General features: G+C 34.8%; 1 protein-coding gene across 23 annotated transcripts in view; it reads right to left on the bottom strand.

The window, feature by feature from the left end:
- Positions 1 to 17225, bottom strand: part of LOC128246712 (myosin-2 heavy chain-like) — a 68066-nt gene extending 50841 nt beyond the window's left edge. For 22 of the 23 annotated variants that reach the window (XR_008263335.1, XR_008263336.1, XR_008263337.1 and 19 more), the window contains exons 1-4: positions 17060 to 17225; positions 8680 to 8799; positions 6006 to 6198; positions 905 to 1263 (exon numbers count right to left, since the gene is read on the bottom strand). Coding sequence is in view for 20 of the 23 variants with exons in the window: in XM_052965067.1 (XP_052821027.1) it covers positions 905 to 1263; positions 6006 to 6198; positions 8680 to 8799; positions 17060 to 17092 (705 nt within the window). In the remaining 3 variants the exon portion in view is untranslated. Of the gene's footprint in view, positions 1 to 904; positions 1264 to 1937; positions 2229 to 6005; positions 6199 to 8679; positions 8800 to 17059 lie in introns of those variants that run through there. The other variant, XM_052965084.1, reaches the window with a different exon arrangement.
- Between the last annotated feature and the right edge of the window lie 8211 nt (positions 17226 to 25436).

The raw sequence follows: 25436 nt of genomic DNA, 5'->3' as shown, positions 1-25436 counted from the left end.
TTTCAAGTACTGCCAAAATCCTGTTTGCTTTTATGGACATAGGTTCTTCAGCTAATAGAATAAAAGTTTGGTGTGGCACAAATACTATGTTGATGATGTTTGCAATGAAGGATATCAAAACTGCTTTATAAAACACTTGCCAACTGATACCATATTATGTCATTAAACCTTTTTGTTCCAAATGGATTGCTAGGTGCCACACTTATTTCAGTATTTCATGTGACTCTGACCTTTGAGCAAAGTTAGGCAGACTTATGCTATGCATATTACATCATATTGTATTTCATATGTGACCTTGACCTTTGAGCAAAGTTAGACATACTGATGCTATGCATATTGCAAGGTAGTGTATTTCATATGTGACCTTGACCTTTGAGCAAAGTTAGGCATACTGATGCTATGCATATTGCAAGGTAGTGTATTTCATATGTGACCTTGACCTTTGAGCATCGTTAGGCGAACTTATGCTATGCATATTGCAAGGTATTGTATTTCATTTTTAACCTTGACCTTTGAGCAATGTCAGGCAAACTTATGCTATGCATATTGCAAGGTATTGTATTTCATGTGTGACCTTAGCCTTTGATAAACTTATAAATCTAAGAACAACTTATCCCAGACAGCCACAAACTGATTATGTGATTACTTGCAAACTGGCATAAAGATTGGCCTCAAAGTTTGACAATAACCTTTGACCATGACCTTTGAAATGGGACCATGGATCATGCATGTTAGTAATGATATGACCAAAGTGTATAAGGGGTTTGATTTTCTACCCCGCTGAAATTTCAGCCAAACTTGTAACAGAGGTACAACATAGAGCAGCAAACAGTTGATTAATTGAACAATTATTGAACCTAAAGTAATGGACTCTCATATAAACATATCAAGTTTATGCACACACCTGTTTCTTTGAGGTCTCCAGTTCCTCTTCAAGTCGCTGATTCTCGTCCATCACCACATTTATCTCCTCCTCGTGCTCGCGACGAAGAGTATCCAACTCTACCTTAGTGCTCTCCCTTTGCTGTTCGTACTCGGCGAGGAATTCTTCCTTCTCCTTGTCCAAAGTTCGCTGGAGGTCCTCAGAAACTCGCCCGTCTGATAATGCTGAAGCGCTACGACCCTGTTCTGCTTCGAGCTCGTCCAATAATCGGGCTCTCTCAACGAGGAGAAACGCTATTTGTTCGCTGGTTGGGGCTTGGGCTATCTCTTCCAGCCCTTGCTGTATGAGCATTTCAGCAGTCTCATCTCGAAGTGTGGATGCTAAAATAGAAAATCAAAGTTAATTTTCAAAACCGGTTTTCACAATCACTGATAACTTGACCATTTTAACTGAGCATCACTTTGTAAACATTAAAAAGGATATCTTCTACTGCCCTCTGATTTACATACCATATGACTGTGCATGTTTTGCAAGAAATTTACCTCACTTTTTCAAAATAGTTTAAAAACATGTGAAAACCCTTTAAAATCACCACCTTATACCCCTAAGAAAAAGTGCCTAACTGACAACTACAAAATAAAAAAAACTATGTATATTTATATGATTACATTGTTGTAACTTCCTAATGCAAATATTTTTCCATGCATTTCATTCTGCACTGTGACTGAAAATGAATGCACTTACTTTACCTTACTGTATAATTTTTACTCATACAGAAAAATAGCATACTCAGAATATAATGTCTTTACATATTGAACTCTTTACATTCAATAGATAAGAATAAAGGTGCAAATATATCAATTAAATGATTTTAGATTTTTTTAAGTGCAAATCAATAGATGCAATTACTTGTTGCAAATGTTACCACTGAGTTCTGCACTGAGTATAGAACAGTGCAAATTGTCCTATGAATTCTAATGTTCTAATCTCGAAAGCAGTTATTTTTAACAGATCTGCAATAAAAAAAGGACCATAAAATTGCATAAAAACAAACCTTGGTACTCTTATCCAATAAGAAATTCTTCAGATATTGCAATTGTATTGTAAATGTATTGTAATTCCACAAAATTCTAAACACAACCACAAACAGTCCAATATATTCAAGCAATCAAATACGTATGTGAAGCACGGATTGTATAATCAAATCATGAATTCCAATATAAATTGTCCAACAAAACACTTCAATACAGACTTCAGATGTATATTCAATCATTAATGACAATATATACAGAATTTTTAACATTTAAAGATCTTCGATTGATTTCCATTGTAATCATCTATTTAACAATTTGACGCCACTCAACAAAAGGTCCGAGTACACTCACCGCACATTGAGATGTAGAAATTCATACAAATGCATTTCAGATCAATACAAATCCCGTCTGAAAATCGTTGTTATTTTACATCAGATTTGGCACGATGATTTTGTATGATAGGTTTTCAATTTGGCATGATATCTCTGTAATTCTATAAATCCATTTTCAATTGCAACTTTGATGTAATGGATACATCTAATATTGAGTAATTGGAAGATATTTAAAGTTTTATCTATTATCATGATTCAGGAGAGAGGTATTTTAATGCTAAATCAAATAATAATTTTGTTCAAAGAGCCTTTTAAGGCATAAAAAAATGATTGTTTTCAGTAACCATGAAGACCAACCCTATTTTTTCCTCCTTTTCCTCCTCTTTTTTTCAAACCCCCCAAAAATGTTAGGGTTAACATCCTTCTCAAAAACAGGTAGGGTAAGGGCTTTTTTTTTATTTCATTTTTTATTTTTATTTCACTTTATGAAAAGTTATTGTCATCATTGGCAAATGGTGTAAAAGTTATCTCCTGTATAAAGCTTTAAAGGTTAAAACTACATATTAAAACAAACACTTACAAATATTTTTTTTAGTAACTATAAAAATGGTAGGGTTGGCGCCTATTTCGTAATTAGGATCAGGTTACCACGACCAAATGTATATATTTTAAGCCTAGTGTGCATTTTTTTGCAACTTCCTGGAAAAGTTGTTCATTATTTAGTCAACATGCTCAAATTTGACCTTTTTGTGTTTAACATTTTCTACAAAAATGATATACTCTGATATAGGTCAGTTTGGTACAGAATTTTAAATCACAGAAAATAATATTTAACAAGAGCTGTCACAGAGACAGCGCGCTCGACTATTTCGCCGCTTTTCGGTGTATGGATTGAAAAGTTTTGGCGAAACATGCATGGATCACTGTTAGATTATATTTCAATACATGCAATACATGATGTGCTGAGATATTTACATAAATTGAATTGGAAAATATCTGAGGTGGTACGCAAACTTTAACGTAAATTCTAAGTCGAAAAAGGGCATAATTTTGTCAAAATTCTTGATAGAGTTACCTCCTCCTGTGTACAGGTTGGGGGCATGATGGTGAACAAGTGTGCAAAGTTTCAAAGCCATATGTCAGTTGACTTTGAAAATATTTGAGGTGGTACTCAAACTTTAACGTAAATTTTAAGTAGAAAAAGGGACAATATTCTGTCAAAATGCTTGATACAGTGACCTCCTCCTGTGTACAGGTTGGGGGCATGATGGTGAACAAGAGTGCAAAGTTTCAAAGCCAGATGTCAATGGACATTGAAAATATTTGAGGTGGTATGCAAACTTTAACATAAGTGGTTACGCCGACACGGACGCCAATGCTCGGGTGACTGAGGATAGCTCTCCTTATTCTTCAAATAGTCGAGCTAAAAACCATGACACATCGAGCATTCCACTATTCCAACATCTTGTAAGATAAAAGAAGTTGATTTTTCAGCTTGTTTGTGTGAATTTTGTCAAAACATCGATATACAGTGGAAACTCACTAAACCGGACAAGGTCCGGACTGGGCAAAATTTTCGGTTTAGTGAGGATTCCGGTTTGGTGAGGATATGATGTACAAAGTAAGTTTACTCAAAATATTAACTGAGTTATCCTTTTAAGGGAAGTTGATTTAATGCTTGTTAAGTATGTTTGATAGTTTAATTAACGCACTGCTCTAACTTGATTCAATCTTAGAAGTCTTAAGATAAAACAACCCTCCAAAATGATCACTTAATAAGCGTTTCTAGTTCTTTATTTTCAGCAACAAACAAATTAATGTTGCAATCAATTTTCTTTTCACAAGTTTGATGATCGTTTGATTATCGCGTGGCAGTCAATCCACAGCGCAATCATCATTATCGATTATCGAGTTAACACAACATCACAGGTGCAATATTTAATGACGCACCGGCTGTCAAAACAAAGTGACACGCGATTCGCGAATTCCTAATACACAAAAACATTTTGACATGTTTGGAAAAATATACGTCCGGTTTTAACTACGTTAATATAACGAACACATTTTCTCGATTTTTTGTCCGGTATCTAGAATTCCGAGGTTCCGGTTTTGTAGGGATTATTTTACATTGAAAATAGAAGGGGGAAATCGGGACTCTGAAAAAAAGTTCGGTATCCCGAGGATTCCGGTTTTGTGGAGATCCGGTTCAGTGAGTTTCCACTGTATATCTTTCAAGATTAAAGGATATTTTAGCAGGTTTCGACATTATCTGCTTTTCAACATATTTCAGGGATTACACATTCAATTTAATCATGTTTTTTTTTTAGTTTATACTAATTTATTTTAGCTTAAATGTGATGACAGCCATAAGCTGATATAATCTACAGTCTATTTTGTTACTAGGTAAAAGTTTCCAGCATACATTATCTGAAGTGGCAGGAAATGAAATCTCCTAGTGGGAGTCTCAAACCACAACCTGTTCAACATATCAAACAGACTTAAGGTAAGGCGTCATAAGAATTCAAAGATGTGTTTAGGTGCAAGATTATTTTTATGTTTTATTTAAATTATTTTTGGTAAGGGTTAAATTATTGAATAACTGCGACCGCAATGACGCTTCTATTATGGTATGATATATTAAAGGGAGGTAAAAAATTTTTTTTACTATGATTATATTTCAATTTGGTTAATTTGATCTTACATAACAGAATGTCTGTATAAAAAAGCGCTTAAGGTGAAAACTTAAAATATATTCATTATCGAAACTACACTTTTTTAATTTTAAAATGAAACTTTACCAGTATCATTTGTATACTATTGACGGATCATATTTTCAAGCCTCTGATTGCAATTAAACCACTTGAAAAGTTCAAACCCACATGCCTATTCATGAACACCCAATAAACTGGGTATTGATTTGCAAGTAAACAATTTCAAGAGTCCTGTGCAGGTTTGTTTAAGGAAGGGATTATCCCAGTGATCACACTGACCTTAAACACAGTCAGAATACTTTCCCTTTATCTATCTGCCGAACAGCATGCCCATTATTCTGTTTGCTTGGATGACGGTTATTAATTTTTGAATACGGAGGCATTAATGGGCTGATAGTTCAGAACCTTGTTAAAGTTAACAACATAGTTAATGTTATAGTTGACTTTTAAATCATTACTGCCCTGGAAGTTAAATACACTTGTGATCTGCTGTATTTCTAGCAATATTTGAGACAACTGTTTCAACTGAACTTGTTAATCTTTAAAAGTTAACACTCAGATGTCATTATCTCGTTGTTAACTTTAACAGTTCTGATTAATCAGCTCATTGTTTGGTAGTTTAAATCGCTGCAATTTTACATGCAATCTTGTGTGTTCATAATTTCTCCTTTTTTTCAATTATTCATTATTAAAACAAAAGAAGTTAATGTATATCATGAGCTGCATTTGTATGTTTTTTTGTTTTTTTTAAATTGCGACATTTTTCCAACTTTATATTTATATTAACTGCTTCCTCCTTTTACTCATTATATAGCTTATACTTATATATATCAATACTTCACTCTGAGACATTTAAAAATAACAAAATATTCAGGCTCAAAACTTATGCTCAAACAATCTGAAACTACACGAGAACCACCTTATTTATAAAGAAAATAGTTTTCCTATCGTTTCAGAATTTTTTTGGCAATACTTTTGCAACCCATGACCGGACGTTATATAACAGAGATTTCATCACTAAAACAGAAGGCCGCTGGAAACCCACCATTTTGCTCCTGTCTGAACCGCTCAATCTCCTGTTTCAGCTGGTCATTCTCCGTCTCCAGCTCCTGTATGAGGGCCTCCCGCTCGTCGGAAAGGTGGCGAATGTGCTCCACGTAGTTCTCCACTTCCTGCATCTCCTCCTGCTGGGAACGCTTCAGCTGCTCCTGTTTTTCTGTACTCTCAACGAGCCCATTCTAAAATAAGAAAATAGTTTTGTATAAATTTTATATGTATTTTCAACTTTTCAATGGGATCTCTCGATTTGCTGCTTTTCTGTCACCTACAATGGCCATTCTGTTAAAAAGCAATGTCTGTATAAGTGCATGACATTCAACATGCATAGCTGACTATAAACCCAAGCTGTTACAGCCATTTCAACAGCTTTTGTTTTTCTGTAGCTAATAAAAGAGGATGATTATAATAATAAAATGAATTATCTGATATACTCTGCCAAATACCAACAAAATATAGCTTTTGCATTCAGTGTTTGACAACTGTTCATGTATTACCACTTCATTTCAGAGAATTGTAGTTGATCAGTGCAATGTTAAAAGTGTTTCTTTTGTTTTCCTTTATACAATGACTCCAATATCAGAATGGTAAAAATGAGGCTGCACTAAACTGTTAAGTATGCAGCATGCGGATGAATTACAATGCTACATTTATTCACTAAAACCGATCTCTATTTCTTAATGTTGTTCTTGACAACATGTTACAAATCTGTATAATCATCCTCTGCCCTCCCCCACTATAAATTTCATTGGAATACCACTGTATTCCAGTGGTAATCATAAATACCCTGGAATTCCAATGAAATAGCACATAATACCAGTGGAATACAACTGCATTTCAGTGGTAAACATAATTACACTGGTATTCCACTGGTAACCAATAATCAGTAGTGGTATGCCACTGGTCAAATTTATTTCAATTGTATACCACTGGATTTCCAGTGAACATGATGACAATAGAGACTGTGATAAGGAAATTCAGGTAATGAATGACATTAAATCAGTTTAAGTGCTAAATGTATGATAAAATATAAAGGTTAGGTCGGATTTGGTTACAATACACACTATTTTGTGGGTCCAGCTATAATGCATGTGTAAAATGTCACCAATAACAAGTTTCATGTAAATTTCTTGAATGTTTTGAGTAACTTTGGAAATTAAAGTCTTTGCACCACATTGACACCTTATATAATGCCAAACAAACACAGACACAGTCAAAATATTTGGTTGGTGTATTATGTGTGTTTTAATGGCAGAGTTATAACTTTATAATGTACCAAATATTAGGACAAGCGATATCTTGTGCACCTAGCTGAGTAATGGAAAACGTAATGACTGTGTTAAAATCTTTTGAAAAACTAAAACCGGAAGGTCAGCTGTAGCATTCAATGTAAATATGGAGTAATATAATACTTCATGCTGTCATACAGTCACAAAAAACAGGTGTCAAATTAATTCAAAAGCAATAAAAAATCTTAATCCGATACATATTGCTATTTTTTTTTTTCTTCTCAAAATTCAATTACTTATAATTCCCATCATTATGAATAAATTGTCCTTTCACCATGATATGACAATTCAATATGTAATCATTTTAGTTATGATATAATATAGGCAGATTTACAAAGACCAATTTCTACACAAAGATACTTAATGAAATAAATCTTTGATATCATGGATCAATCTTGAGATATCTACAATCTTTTACATTATCTAAGTAATTTTACAGCAATTATAGACTATTTTTATTTTTGAAATGTTTCTTGCCTTGTAAAGACCACCTGGTCAATGATACCTTTAATAATTAATATTCACATTATTATCTTCCCTGTAAGAGACCATATCAGAAAAAATAGTCATATATAAAAATTTAAATGCTTCCGAAGTATGTACGTTGCTTTTTCCCTTATTTCAGCCAGATTCATTGTAAAATACCCAAATGTATAAACAAATGACTAGATAAACAAGAAATGATTTCATCACTGTCTTCCCGAAATGTGCCGGTCCACCGGACATGTCTGGAAAATTTTGTACGGGTCCAGCAGCTCTTTCGCCAAAAGTCGGCCATTTCCAATATGGAATAATGATATTGATTGCCGGAGATAAACGAGAAAATACTATACATCTGTATCGGCATTTTATTACAACTGTTTTGATTGGTTCTTGGTTTGCAACCAGGCACAATCAAAATCGTCAGCGCTCAATATCTTGGCTTCGGTGTCAAAATGGCCATGGTTGGTGGAATTACCGAAAAAATGGAAAACACCTAAATGCCGGTGATGAAGAAATTTCTCGGATTGGCTAAAACTAAATCCAACGTGTGGTGGACAGGCAAAATTTTACAGTTTAGGGAAGACTGTTTCATTAACTTTTTTTTCCTTTCTTGCAAGAATGAAACCTGAGTAACCATGTTATGAAATTGTGAAATGTGAACTTGTGAGATATGAATAATTATTGTGAAATATATATTAAGTCACAACCAGTATTTTGTTAGGAACTGTAATTATTATGTCTTTTGTGAATTCTCTGCTCAAAATTTAAATTAAGATTCTTCAAGTAAGTAAAATTGTCCTGGCTCAATCAGACATTCTGGGAACATTTGAGTGACTTATTCTATAACAATGTATCAAAAAGTTATCATAACTATATCTCTACAACTCTCACCTCTGCCGTTTGGTAAAGCCTCCAAATATAGTAGAGTTTTTCCTCGCTCGGACATTCCGGGTTAAGGCCATCTTCCTCAAGACGTTGATCGATTTCAGCCGACAGCACCGATGGGCTCTCCTGTAAAATAATGCACCAGTCAACATAAATAATTCACAGTGTGCTCTAAATCGTGCACTGTCACATATTTTCAGGGTTGTTTTGAAATTAAATGAGTTGTAATTGAAGTAGTTTTAATATTTTTAGCTAAATATTATAAAGTCTTCTATATTAAACGGCCTTTCAATTAATGGTAATTGCTTAAGTCTATGTAACCACCATTGCTTTTGAATTTCATACACTATCTTAAAAAAATGAAGTCATTAAACAGTGTACGACGCTGAAAACGATTCTTTTCAATAATTGTTGATTTAACTACTACTGATCATCGAGGCATAAGGATAAAATGTTTAGATACCTAAGTGTTTTAAAGACATAAAATGTTTGTGTGATATTTTACATATAATTCAAATTTAGAAAGAGATAAGCCTCAATTTCAAATAGAAATGACTTCAATTCAGAAGGCAAAATTTGAAATGACATTAATTCAAACAAAAACTACAAGGATAAATCTTCTGATGACAGTTACAGCCCATCACTTGTTCAATTTTAAATCAATCTTGGCATTCAATCATGAGCTGAAAAGGGAAAGTAAAACAAGGGGCTAAATTTCATAAAGATTTCTATGAGTAATTTCATACCTAGGAGAGATAGTCACCTGAGTAGTACTGCACTCTTCAAATCCCTCCTACATAATTATAGCTACAATATTGCTCTAACTTTTACTGGCCATCATTTCGGACCAAAATTATAAAAAAAAAAATGAGAAAATTTCGGACCAATTTTTTTTACACTTTTTGAAACTGAAATCGGTCTGGCTTGGTCAAAATCGGTCCAGACCGGCAAATTACCGGTTTTTAGAAGCCCTGCCTCTAAGGATTATCCTTATAATATACATGTAGATGAAACTACCCTAATGTATTTTTTTCTATGTGAGTACTTAAATGAATGTCTTCTTAACCCATTCACTGCATCATAAATTGTGCAATAATGTGTTGTTCTCTATTAATGCATGATTACTCCAAATGGCGCCTTTTTTGACTACTGCATGATTGTGCCGAAATGCTCCTCCATTGATTCCTTCTTGATTGCACCAAAATGCGCCATCATTGTGTTCATTTATTTCCATATCTTACATTGCTTATTTTTTTGCAAAAAAACATTTTTATTTAGTATAAACATCTATAAATTAATATATTTATCGAAAAATGGACTTTGTTACAATTTAAAGATTTTCAGAAAATCATAACTGAAAAGAACTTGGGTCAAAACATGTTCAAAGTGCATGTTTGTGGGTGTTCTTGCCTCATTTTTTCTATGGCAAATCCCCAAATATGTCGACTCACAAACTAAATATAAAACTCCAAGATCCATCATTAAATTGGACATTGGAAATAAGGACATCATAATTACACTAAGAAAAAAAATGAGCCCCATTTTTAGGACAAATAAATTATATTACAAAAAAAACGTACATTCAATAATGTTGAACCTGACTCAAAGTGACTGTGTTTGCACAATTTCTGACCTGTTTTCAATTCTAACATTTTCAATACTTGTAATAAGTTCAATTGACACCATATTTTCCTACGGACAATAACTTTTACAGCAGTAGGGGATATATTGAACAATTAGTATGCCACCTGTACATGGACATAAGTAAATTTAGATAAGAAAGTCAAATAGAAAACAAACATCCCCGATAAAGGCTCAATTTTTGCAATATAAGTTATTATATTAAACAGAATTGTTAATACAGCAGGCCTCACAATAGGCCACTTCCCTTAAGTCCAGGACAAGCAAAGTTAACTGCTAAAGACCCCCCCCCCAAAAAAAAAAGTCAAATTAAAAATTTAGTGCACCTGTGAAAAAAACACCAAAGAAAAGTTAATAAAAATGGTACATGCCTATTAACCTAATGTGAAGAAATTTATATATAAGCCAATTAGCAATAATTATTCTACCAACCTCATTGACAGGATAGGACATTTTTTAATATAAAGAACAAAAAAGAATTAAATCTATAGAAAACACGATAACGTTCGAGCAAGTGATATTTGCTTGGAGTGAGTTCATGCATACAGTAGCCTTGATGTTTAGGCTCCCTGATATGTGCATATGTTATTGTGAAAACTGATACAGTCCCCAACAAACATAATCTTAAAGGCGTATTAGGTTGGGTAAGGTCTCATCTGGGCCTACAAAAGTCCGGTTCAATAGCACTGCAGGGGCCATATTTTTAAAGCATCTTAAGTCATTTCCTAACTGAAGTTGATTTCTTAAAACTTTCATAGTCATACTTTTTGGGAGTATTTTACTTCTCTTGAGTACAAACATGAGTGTCAACTGTCACATTTAGAGATGCTGATCCTAATTCAAGAACAACAAGTTTGGGGATGAGTGGTTGTTATGTTAACCCAAATTCAGAGAGCTGACACTATAAATACAGTTTTTGCCATTTCAAGGGTCATTACTCAGTGGAGCGAGACACCAAGGCTGCATGGTTATCGAACCTGGCCAAAATATTCTGCTCCACACACATTATGACTAAATTTGATGATGATTGGACAAACGTTTAAAAATTACTGATCAGACAAGACTCAGATTTGTGGCAATTTGTACAATTAAAGGGGTAATATCTCTCCTAGCGTTGGGAATCGGTTCCAATTTTACTATCGATGATCGGTTCCACTCAAGTAACCGATTATCGATAGTACAATCGTTTTTTTTTTAAATACTAGATAAAACTTAAAGTAAAGTTTTATTCATGCCCATTATTAAACTCTTAATCATTATATGCATATACGTTATGTCTATAATTAAAGTTATTAAGTGTTATATAAAAAATTGTTCATTTTTACTTGCTCATTGTGGCTTTCATCAGCCATTTTGTTAAAGATAACATCTGAACACCTACTTATATTTTTTTCATTTTTTTTTCGATGATCGATTATAACCAAATACAATCGATTGTCGCCGGTTTCAGGCCCAACCAATCGATTATCGATTATAATCGATCATCGGAACATCACTAATCTCTCCAGTAACTATATACAGCCATATGACTGGTTATCAAACTTGTCCGAAAAAGTATATGCCAAAAAACATTTCAACCAAATTTGATGATGATTGAACAAAGGCTTATAAAGTTATTGAGTGGACAGCAAATTCCTCTAGAATCCAATTACGCAGACAGTTAACAATATCTTCTTAAAAATATTTCTTATTTGCTTCTAAACTTTTGGCAAATAAACGTACAACATGTTGCAAAGTGGGCTTGTCTTCTCTGAACACATTTAAATTATAATAAAACAATAACAGTATAAGTGGATGGCTTTGTATCTTGAAAGGCTTAAGTACACAAAATTCCTTCTATCTGTCAATTTGTTTGTCTTTCCATTCAGCAAATAAGTAAAGTAAACACACACGGCTTTCAAGTTAGTAAAAATAAAATCGTGCCGCTTGTTATGGCATATTTATGAACAAATGCAATCTGAAAGAACGCTGTAAAAAAATAATGAAAATATTGACGGTGTCTATTTTATTATACTGGTTGTATTTTTATACAGAACCTTGGCACTTATTCTTACGGGTTGGAGTCACCATATTAATTTAAATCTCTTTCGCTAACAAAAATATGACTTAATTCTCTTCTAAGGTCATACTCAGCTAAATTTTGAATACAGATTTAATAAGCAATTTTGCAAACCAAGCAAGTTTCAATATAGTTATACACACACATAATGAAATTTATCGCGAAAATGAATGCGTTTATAATAAATTCTTTATAAAATATGAAATTAAGAAAAAATGTTAATTTAAATATCCCTGTAATATCCTTAAAAATAAAAAAGGAACATCAGTTCTTAAAGAGACTTTTTGCTTATATCTATATATAATCATCATTCTGCCAAACTGTTCATGCAGTGGCAATATTTTTTCATGATTATAATCACTATCTTGCCCCTCAAAATTATTTACCAATTTAGCGAAGGAGATTTAAATCCCTCTTAAGTTCCTCAGATACCATAGAAATCTCAGTCAATTACAAAAACTGCTGATATACCATTTACACTTAAGAATGTAGAACTATAAGCAAACCAAACTTCAAAGACTTCATTTCTGTATCAAAAATTTCAACAGTAAATACCTGATATAAAGCAATGAATTATGATAAAATTTAAGAGCTACTTAAGATAATGATTATCTCAACTTAGCGTGCACTAAGCAAATAAATGAAATAAACACCAAATTTAACTCTCTTTAGTTTCAGCTTTATGGTATTTATTTTTTACAATGTTTGCGAGGACAGTTATATTAACTTATGCTAAGTAAGTCTTGTTGGCACAATGTTGCGTGAAAGTGTCAGGTATTGTGTTCTATGGGAAACCACAGCCACTTGAGAAAACCTGCTTGTCCAACTTGGTGATTATATACAAACCAAAATCACATCCACCCTGGCCAGGAATCAAAACCTGTTATTTTGGTGAGAAGCGAGTGCGCAAATCACTGTGATTGTCTAAGCAACTATCTTTACGCCTTTTAATAAAATAATGTCAACTAATTGACAAAATGCAAACATAGTTAGCACTGACTGTTCAGAACTTTGTTAATGTTAACAAATTTGTTAACGTCATGGTTGGTAACTTTTAAATATGATCTATTTCAAGATATACTTAAATATTTAAATCGTACAAGCACAGCTAAAACAGGTGTCTCAAAGTGTGTTATACTGACTGTCACAACAAAGTGTGCTCATGGAACTTACAGAGTAGTAAAGATTTGAAATTTAACAACGGTGATGCCAACGATGTTGTTGAAACTTTGACAAAGATCTAAACATTCGGCCCTTAATTTAGACCATAAAATATATAGAGAGAGAGGCAGAAACAGAGAGAGGAAGAGAGAGAGGAAGAGAGAGAGTTTTCTCTTAATGTTAATAGTTTAAAACGTTCTCCAATCCTAAGCTTTCAATGTAATATCTACATCCTTACTTTTAGAGGGTATTTTATGTGTACAAAACCTTAGTTTGAAGAGAAAAAGGTTTTGGCAAAATGTTGCCTCAGATAGAAAAGATAACTTTGATGTCTTTACTGGTTACAGAGCAAAGCTCAGAGCAGTTCGAGAGGTTACATCAAACAAGCGTCAGCCGCAAGCATTAAACTACAGTTCTCTGGTTTCTCAGTTGACAAAGAGGCAATAACTCAACAATTATTTCTGACACAGTTGTAGGACTTGCTACACATGTGTGCATTTCATACTGAACATATGTACCAAGCTTAATATTATTTCACCCATAACTTAGCATTTAAGATATAGCAACCATGATCGTTTTCGCATGTCACCTTTGATCGGCCCCCAAGTTCTGTTGTGTTTTTCTTTGACGAGTCAACTGAAGTCAGCAACAGCAATGAAAACTTCAGGTTTTTACCTTCATAAACTTAAGCATCTAGCATTTAAATGTCTAAACAACCTGTCATGCATTCTATTGATATATACAGTACAACATCACACAGTACAAATGTTGTTGTTCTTTACTAAAGTTACATTTGACATATTGTTATACTTTGAGAGATAGATGTATGAGTCAGTATCATTTCATGCAAAGATATAGGATTATAAACATTAAACATGCGAAACCTTAGTATTTCAGGCAGATTCAATTCAAGTTTTCAGTTCGATTCTTGATTCTTTATAATTTTCTGCCTTAAAAGCTTGCAGGGTATAACATGCCAAGCGAGAATACACATTTTGGAAGATATGCATGTTTTTTTTGTGGGAATAGCATCGTTACCATGACAATAACTCCCTGTAAAATGTTATCTCGAACTTGGACATCAACCTTTTTAAAAGAAATGCGCATATCATTCATTAAAGATGCATTCAAATTAAGGAGCTACAAATATACATTTACATAAATACATTATTGGGGGCATCAGTCTACCATAAATGTCAACCTATCATAAAAGTATTTCTTAAGTTTACCTTTCATTTAATTTGATATCATATTGCCACAGTTCATTGTTAGAATAGAAAGCATAAAAGAATTGAGTGGAAATTTCATTTCTGTTAACTTTGTCATCGGTACTGTTTTATCAAATGTAAACATAACATTCAGCATGACTAACTGTGACTTCTGCAACTCCTAATTCTTTTCAAAATAAATCATTTATTTATCTTAAATTTACCGTAAGGATGACATACCATGCATAGGAAAGGTCTTAACTGCTTAAACAAATCTTTGTCTCTTAATCAATATTACAAACTATTACTGTGTGCATTTCATTTAGCCAAATTCCAAACTGTCAAAATACAGGTATTTAATTGCAGAATGACAATTTATAGAAGCATTAATCAGGATCAGGATATACTTTTTAAAGGAATTTAACACATGGTGACCCCTTTAATGGATCATTTTTGTCAGGCAATAATCATGATACAATGCCATGACATTTTCAACTTTAAAGCTGTCTGTCAATCAATTGTTTATTCAGATTCTCAGAATATTCCTTTTTTTCTGAGACAGTCTCTGTAATTTAAAGATATAGTATTGGCCACTCTATGGAAGACTAAAGTTTATAAGACGGAATTGTACAAGGGTGTCAAATAATTGTTGCGATAGAATACTCCTCAATAGATGAGATAAATATACCAGTCATTACATTATCATGTCACACAAAGCAAGTAGCATAGTTTTTTTTTACATTCTTTATTCCAAAATGCACATGCCTTGGCTGGAAACCAAAATGTAGCTTATTAAAGTAATAATCACGGGGTTACAGCAAAAAGGTTGTATTGCCTTCTTTCTTCAATGACATTTAGAACTTTTCCGCTTTCATCCCTTGTAATGATCTCAGCATTTTCTTTTTAAGTAAAGGTAATTTCCTTGAGAATCTTTTGTCATTTTGATCTTGTAGAATCATGATGGTCTGTCACTCCAATAATGTAACAAAGGCTGTATAATTATCTACGACAATGTCATAATGAATATCTAGTATTGTAACTCGATCAATCTTGGGTACAGTGATTTTCAATCTTTTAGAAACATTAAAATAACTCAATATTGGTATACATATTGATATTGGCTTTATAACAAGTACAGAAATATAATTAGCATGGCATAATGTATTTATAAATTTATAGATAGAAGTGTCATACAGTGGTCAAAATACTTCATAGAAACTTGCCATTGCTGAAGTTATGTTACTCAAAATTTTTGTCGCCCTAAATGAATTGAATATCAATTTATATCTTTAACCACAAATTATGCTCAGGAATGAACTATATATATACACATATATATTAATTATGAAAAAGTCTGTTATAATATTACAAAGTGATAATTTGTTGCATACTGATTTATAATACCCGGGGCATCTATTGTATATTGTAAAGAAGTACCACTATTAAGTTATGTGATAGAATGTCTACCAGTATAGGACAGATTTTTCAAATGACTTTCTGGGAAAAATGTTGCATTTATTAATCTAGTGGCAGTGGTGCAAATGTCTAAATAAATCCCAACTGTGCGGCAGGATTGTTTTGGTCAAAATCCCTGGGGTTGGAAATGTTTCAGGCATCAAAATTTATTTGGAAAGGACCACACTACTAAATTATTCAGAAATGTCCCAGTTGGCGATCTCACCAAGTCTGCCTTAATCCTGGCTGTCGAGAATCCTCTGTTGTATAAAATTCCCGATATGCCTGCTCTCCACTGGTTTATTTTTTTGTGAAAAGTAATTATTATATATCAGTAGTCCAGTATAATCAGTAAGAATGCCAGGGCCTAATTACTATATGCATACACTAGCATACATTTAAAAAAAATATTGCATTTAAAAGAAATGTTTTCTTTGGTTCAAACCAGCCATGCGTTCAGTAAACATGTTTGCGGAGAACGTTTGCTGTTTGGTTCCCCGTTTGCATATGCACTGCATTGCAACAGGAATATAAAACAAAATGTTTCAAAGTGTTTTGTAAATGCTCGCCTTATTGAATGCACTGCATATTTGACATGTAACAAAATTTAAAACATATTATCAAAATATGATCAGTAACAATCCCCCAAATCTTGAATGACGTTAGATCACTAAAAAAATAAATGAAAGATAAACCTATATATATTTATCAAATTTGCATAGCATTTTCTTATCAATAACAACATATAATTTTATAAAAGAAATCATTTCTTTACTAATTTATTAGATGACATTTCCGATAATTTGTAAATCAAACCAAAACAACACTCCACAATGACAGAGCCGTCCATCAAGATTCTTACCAAAAGTCTTGTTGGGGTCACAGATGATGCCATAGTGCTTTGGACGGCTTCCCGAAATCAAAATGTATCACAATATTATCAATGAAATCATAAACTCCCTCATTTTTGGCAACTTCCCACCATACACCATATGATCTGTGTTAGGACACTCTACATGCGCACTGCGTCCGCCATTTATAAACAATCATGTACATGCATGTCAACAGTATCCCTACGCGTGTCTTTATTCATAAATTTGTAGGCACAGTTACCTATATATACTCAAATTATAAGAAATTTATTCAAGTGTTTAAGTGTGACAGTATTTTCATATTTAAGAGCATTTAGTAGATTATACACGTTTATTGTCACGGAACTATTTGTATGGGTCAAACAGGTGCGCGCCGTAATTGTTTGAGGGAGACAACTCAATTTTTAATGATTAGTTAGAAACAGAGTTACACTTCTTATATACTTAACTGATCGACTGCGGAAGGTCGGAGATACAATCAATGGCCGCGTCAAACTGACAGACGTTAAAATAAGGCAGTGGCGTAGCTACTTATAGGCCGTCTAGGCCTGGGCCTACAACTTTTTTTGAAAATTGACAAATTGAGATAACCCTAAATGCAATAAAAATAGCTAGTCTCTGAACAACTCTATATTTATTTATTTTTAAACCAAAGCAAGTTTAGTGTTGATTTAAACAAAGTGTAGGGTGCATTGCTTGATTTTATTGTAATCATTGCAAATAGAAGCAAGTGTGTGTAATGTGCATATTAAAGCCCCCAAACTCACGTAGAACAAGTAAGCCTACAATATTATATAAGCCTAGCTACGCCCCTGTAAGGTACTAGCAGCTCCATTGCAGTGCGCTCGGCATTTAATTGGTTATGCACTATTGAGAAAGGGAAAGGGTGTACTCAGTACGGGTAAAATCCAGGAAAGTTGTATTCCATGTATCGATGCTATACACCAAGAGGTCTCTTCTTAAAGAGCTAGGGTATCTCACCGAGACTTGTGTTATATGACTCTGTTTCTTCACATCTCCTTAATTTATACATTGTTATATCTGGCTTTGAATGGGAATTACTGTCACTTCTATCTAATGCCACTTAAGGCATTCAAACACAATATATATCGTGATGGCGTGTGACGGCGGGGTCAAGCGAGGTCAGATTTGCACCTTGGGTACATAGATCTACATATTTGAAAATATTTAAAAATTACGTTTAAGTAAAATGAATTGTTATATAATATAAGTTAACCTTATCATCCTCGGCACCCCAGTGTATTAATAGGTTATAATAGACTGGGGCGCCGAGGATGTACCTTATGTGACGTAATACCGTAATACTTTTATCAAAGTTATATTTAAGATATAATTAAGATTTAATTAAATGTATATATGTCTACATACTGTATGTTTAGTAATGTAGGGCATATTTGATTGTCATTTGAATATGGAGATGGTTGACAGCCGACCTGGTACAAATGTACAAAATGGTCATGTTAATTACAAAAACGTGTATTCCTGTGTGGTTGTAAAGCTGTCATATGTAGACAACAAATTAGTATAAGAGAGATGATTTGGGATGTGAAAAGAGAGTTGGGTTAGGCAAGGCGAGGAACGCGGCCTTGGGTCCTTAATGGATTACCTTAAATGTCATGCTGTATTATATACTGATTATTATACTTAGAAAGAACGTGGAACAATAAAGAAATGACATTCGAACGGTTGTTGTTTAATAACTTAAAGACTTCCAACAAGTTAAGTGAACAGTAGCATTAAGCGACACATATGTTTTTGCATTGGCTTTTCAAAGATTGCTCTGACAGATCGATGGAACTTAGATATCCTTATTGCATAATTATTTGGTCCCATAGTTTTTTTTCTATTCGACCAAATTTGTACAAAAACACAGTTTTATTATGTATGATGTAATTTTCATGGTGATAATGGCATATGTCGCATAATTGAGGGAACTTTTGTCCGAGTGCATCAGTTGAGCGTAGTATATGTCTATTCAAGGATAGTAATCGGGGAATTTTTATCGCCGCCATTCACAGTACTGTAGCAGTATTTTCCCTTAGCAAATTTGCAGGTATATAATCCTTGAAAGACTATCGTTGAAACTGCTGACTTCGTATTGGATTAACATCTAAAAGTTCAATAAATAAAAATCCACGTGCATTTCGGTGGAGAATTTCCGTAATGGACATAATCCCACAGTTTATCCTGAAGTTTGCATTTTTTTTAAAGGTTCTATGTATTTCGGGCACAAGCCTCATGAACTGGTTATCCAAATTACATAGCTCACAAGTCTGTAGTTAAAAACATGTTTAGCCATGTATTTATTTGGCAGGCGACACAGTTGCCCAAAGAACTGGAGCTTCTTCACGTCTATTAATGTTTCAGCAGATACAGTACCGTGTCCACCTAATGCAAAGTCTGTATTTGTAGATTTGCTCAGGCCCTGAATTATTTAGACACAGAATCTAATGAACCTTTCAATTTTTAATAAGTCGGTTGTTGACATTGTCCAAAATTCACAGCCATACACACTTTTTGGAGTAACAATTGAGTTGTATATAGTCAGCGATGTCAACGGGTTGAGTTTACCAGGGTATAACCCGCTATTGCATATGTTTAACAAGGTGACCAGCATTTTAACACAAGCGTCGTCAACTTTCGCAGGACACGACATGAAAGAGTCACACTTGAATCCAAAGTGAACATATTTCTTAGCGATGTGTACAATTTCATTCCCAAGGCACTTCTGATAGAAAGCACCCGTATAACCAGGGACAAAATTAACTCAGTTGTACGTAGCGCACAAAGGTTCCGTCGGGAGCACGACATTAGGCGATATTTTCGTTATCGAAGTACTAACCTTTTCAGTGTGGTACAGCAATCGGACCGGGTTCAAGCACATTACCTTCGAAAAAGGTATCGTTTTTGACCTTAGAGAATGTTTGGTTATTTGTACTTAGTGTCCAGATGTGCATTTGTGAGTGCCCCGTAAGGCGATAATTGTGAGTTCATAGCTATGCCTCGAACAATTCCAGTGCGGGGTAGACTTTAGGCCGTTTTCCGGGGGTACAATACGTGAATTTGAACACGTTAAGAGGTGCACTACTTTCTCATGCAGCGGCCAAAGGTTCCTTTAAGAGAGCAACATAAGGTGTCGACACTCGTGAAAATAGGTAATTCTATAACACTCGTAAAATTAAATAGATCTTACCCGGAAATCTATAAATATCCAAATGTATTTTTGTTGTTGTTTCACTTATTTTTAAGAAAAAAAATCGTGTTTGCGCCCATGTCCTTATCGGCCGCGTCGGAATGATCAGACAACATCGTTCCAGAGTTCATGTTTCTTGTGCAACGTTCAACGTTACATTTATATCCGGTAAAATACACATGTTCCGACCGGAGCATATGTTATCCGGCCGGACAAATAATTATGTCAAGCCTGTATTTTATTGTGCCTATCGTTTTTGTTTTAGGTTTCTTTAATTCACAAGTTAATATAGATCCAGACTTTAGCACCTGGTGACATTCCTTCCATCTTAAAAGGTTGCCATTCTTTAATAACTTGGTTATACTAATAAAACACCAACATGCTTGGCGACGCTTTCCGATATTCGATTCAAGCAATGTTTCTCACTACAGCGACTTGGAAAGTTACCACCTTACGTCTCTTGTAGTTGTCCACGCCTCTTTTCAACCCATCTTTGATTTAAAGTTTAAACATATTTTATTGCCTTTTTTCTTTCAACACGATCGTTATTTACAACAATGACATAGAGTATACAAAAAGCAAATGGGTTGGACACAAGTTCTAACAACATTAGTAACGTCTTCCCAATCTTTGCCCAAGACCGCTTCCAATCCCGATTTCAGATAACCATACAATACAATGACATTCCTTTTTATCCAACAATAACCATACACCGATACAATGACATGGGTTATTTTATCCGACAATAACCGTACACCAATACAATAGTATTCCTTTTTATCCGACAATAACTTATTTAATGCACCGATACAATGGTATTCCTTTTTATCCGACAATAACCATGCACCGATACAATGGTATTTCTTTTTATCCGACAATAACCATGCACCGATACAATGGTATTCCTTTTTATCCGACAATAACCTTGCACCGATAAAATGGCATTCCTTTTTATCCGACAATAACCATACGCCGATACAATGGTATTCCTTTTTATCCGACAATAACCATACACCGATACAATGGTATTCCTTTTTATCCGACAATAACCATGCACCGATACAATGGTATTTCTTTTTATCCGACAATAACCATGCACCGATACAATGGTATTCCTTTTTATCCGACAATAACCATGCACCGATACAATGGTATTCCTTTTTATCAGACAATAACCATGCACCGATACAATGGTATTCCTTTTTATCCGACAATAACCATGCACCGATACAATGGTATTCCTTTTTATCCGACAATAACCATGCACCGATACAATGGCATTCCTTTTTATCCGACAATAACCATGCACCGATACAATGGTATTCCTTTTTATCCGACAATAACCATGTCCGACAATAACCATACAACAATACAGCGACATTCCTTACAATCGCATTCCTTTCTATCCGACAATTACCATACAACAATACAATGGCATTCCCTTTTATCCGACAATAACCATACACCGATACAGTGTGATTCCTTTTATCCGACAGTAGCTATGTAACAAAACTATAACTTCCTTTCATCCGACAATAGCCACGCAACATTACTATGATATTCATTGTTATCCTACAATAACCTTGCAACCAATACAATGGCATCTGACAATAAACATGCAAAATGAACTGTAGAGCTTTGACTCGCATTTGAAAGACCTACAATGGTTTTAGCACTGTATTATATAGATATATGTTCTAAAACGTTGCAAGATTTTGAACTTATTGATCAAACCCCTCATTGGTCCTACCCCTCGTACATTGGCCATACCCCTCATACATGGGTCATACCCTCATATATTGGCCATACCCCTCATACATTGGTCATACCCTCATACATGGGTCATACCCTCATATATTGGTCATACCCTCATACATTGGTCCTACCCCTCGTACATTGGCCATACCCCTCATACATGGGTCATACCCTCATATATTGGTCATACCCTCATACATTGGTCATACCCTTATACATTGGTCATACCCCTCATATATTGGTCATACCCCTCATATATTGGTCATACCCTCATATATTGGTCATACCCCTCATATATTGGTCATATTCCTCATACATTGGTCATACCCCCATACATTGGTCATACCCCTCATATATTGGTCATACCCCTAATATATTGGTCATACCACTCATACATTGGCCATACCACTCATACATTGGTCATACCCCTCATACATTGGAAATACCCCCATACATTGGTCATACCACTCATACATTGGTCATACCACTCATACATTGGTCATACCACTCATACATTGCTCATACCCCTTATACATTGACCATACCCCTCATACATTCGCCATACCCTTCATACATTGGTCATACCCTCATACATTGGTCATACCCCTCATATATTGGCCATACCCTTCATACATTGGTCATACCCCTCATATATTGGCCATACCCTTCATACATTGGTCATACCCTCATACATTGGTCATACCCCTCATATATTGGCCATACCCTTCATACATTGGTCATACCTCAAAAATTGGTTAAACGCTCATACATGGGTCATACCCTCATATGTTCGCTATACCCTTCTTACATTGGTCATACCCCTCATACATTGGTCATACCCCACATACATTGGTCATACCCCTCATACATAGGCAATACCCTCATACCCCTCGTACATTGACCATACCCCTCATTCATTCGCCATACCCTCATACATAGGCCATACCCTCATACCTTCGCCATAACTTTCATACATTAGTCGTACACCTCGTAAATTGGTCATATTCCTCATACATTGGTCATATTCCTCGCACATTGGCCATAATCCTTATACATTGGTCATATTCTTCGTACATTGGTCATACCCCTCATCTGTTGGTCATATTCCTCGTACATTGGCAAAAATCCTTATACATTGGTCATATTTCTCCTACATTGGCTATACTACTCCTACATTGGTCATTTTCCTCGCACATTGGCCATAATCATCGTAAATTGGTCATATCCCTCGTTCATTGGTCATACCCCTCATACATTGGTCAAAATCATCATACATTGGCCATACCCCTCATTCATTATTCATATTCCTCATACATTGGTAATACCCCTCATACATTGGTCATACACCTCATACATTGATCATATTCCTCGTACATTGGTCATACCCCTCATACATTAGTCATACCCTTTATACATTGATCATACCCCTCATACATTGGTCTTATCCCTCGTACATTGGCCATACCCCTCATACATTAGTCATACCCTTTATACATTGATCATACCCCTCATACATTGGTCATGCCCTGATACGTTGATCATACCCCTCATACATTAGTCATATCCCTCATACATTATACATACCCCTCGTAATACGGTCATACCCCTCATACATTGATCATACCCCTCATACATTGGTCATGCCCTGATACGTTGATCATACCCCTCATACATTAGTCATATCCCTCATACATTATACATACCCCTCGTAATTCGGTCATACCCCTCATACATTGGTCATACCTCATATATTGGGCATACCCCTTATACATTGGCAATACCCGCATTTATTGGTCATATCCTTCATATATTAGTCATACCCCTCATAAATTGATGATACCCCTCATACATTGGTCATACCTAATGCATTGGTCATACCCCTCATAAATTGGTCATACCCTCATACATTGGTCATACCTCAAACATTGGTAATACCCCTAATTAATTGGTCATATCCTTCATACATTAGTCATACCCCTCATATATTGGTCATATCCCTCATACGTTGGTCATACCTCATACATTAGCCATACCCTCATAAACTGGTCATACCCCTCAAACATTGGTCATACCTCATACATTGGTCATACCCCTCATAAATTGGTCATATCCTTCATACATTGGTCATACCCCTCATAAATTGGTAATACCCTCATACATTGGTCATACCTCATACATTGGTCATACCACTCATACATTGATCACATTCCTCATGAATTGGTCATACGTCTCATACATTGGTCATACCTCATACATTGGTCATACCACTCATACATTGACACCATTCCTCATAATTTGGTCATACCCCTCATACATTGGTCATACCTTATACATTGGTCAATACTTGGTCATACCCCTTATAAATTGGTCATACCCCTCATAAATCGGCCATACCCCTCATACATTGGTCATACCTCTATATTGGTCATACACCTTATATATTGGTCATACCCCTCATAAATTAGTCATACCCCTCATACATTGGCCATACCCCTCATACATTGGCCATACCCCTCATACATACATTGGTCATATCCCTCATACCTTCGCCATAACTTTCATACATTAGTCGTATACCTCGTAAATTGGTCATATTCCTCATACATTGGTCATATTCCTCGCACATTGGCCATAATCCTTATACATTGGACATATTCCTCGTACATTAGTCATACCTCTCATCTGTTGGTCATACCCCTCATACATTGGTCATAACTCATACATTGGTAATACCACTCATATATTGGCCATACCCTCATTAATTGGTCATATCCCACATACATTAGTCATACCCCTCGTAAATTGGCCATATCCCTCATACATTGGTCATACCTCATACATTTGTCATACCCCGCAAACACTGGTCATACCCTGATGCATTGGTCATACCCTGATACATTGGTCATACCTCTCATACATTGGTCATACCTCTGATACATTGGTCATACCTCTCATACATTGGTCATACCTCTCATACATTGGTCATACCTCTCATACATTGGTCATATCCTTCATACATTGGTCATACCTCTGATACATTGGTCATACCTCTCATACATTGGTCATACCTATCATACATTGGTCATACCTCTCATACATTGGTCATATCCTTCATACATTTGTCATACTCATTCCCATTATACATGTTTCACGCACACGACGTCATCTTTCTGGTATGTTTTGCGTCTTCGAAACCAAAGACAGGAGAGTTGAAAACAGTCTTATATTGAAATGAAACAGATATGGATACCAAACATCATCCAAGAATGAAAAAAACCTTTAGCATGGATATTGATAAACATTTAAGTATGTTTGCTTTTCTTCCCGACATTTGTTTGTTTACCCTGCCTTTGGCGTTAAACATATACGTTGGGTCAATATGATATGACAGCTATACA

Source organism: Mya arenaria, chromosome 9, assembly GCF_026914265.1.
Source record: "Mya arenaria isolate MELC-2E11 chromosome 9, ASM2691426v1".
In the NCBI taxonomy this organism is placed as follows: domain Eukaryota; kingdom Metazoa; phylum Mollusca; class Bivalvia; order Myida; family Myidae; genus Mya; species Mya arenaria.
This window is presented reverse-complemented; position numbering and strand designations above follow the sequence as displayed.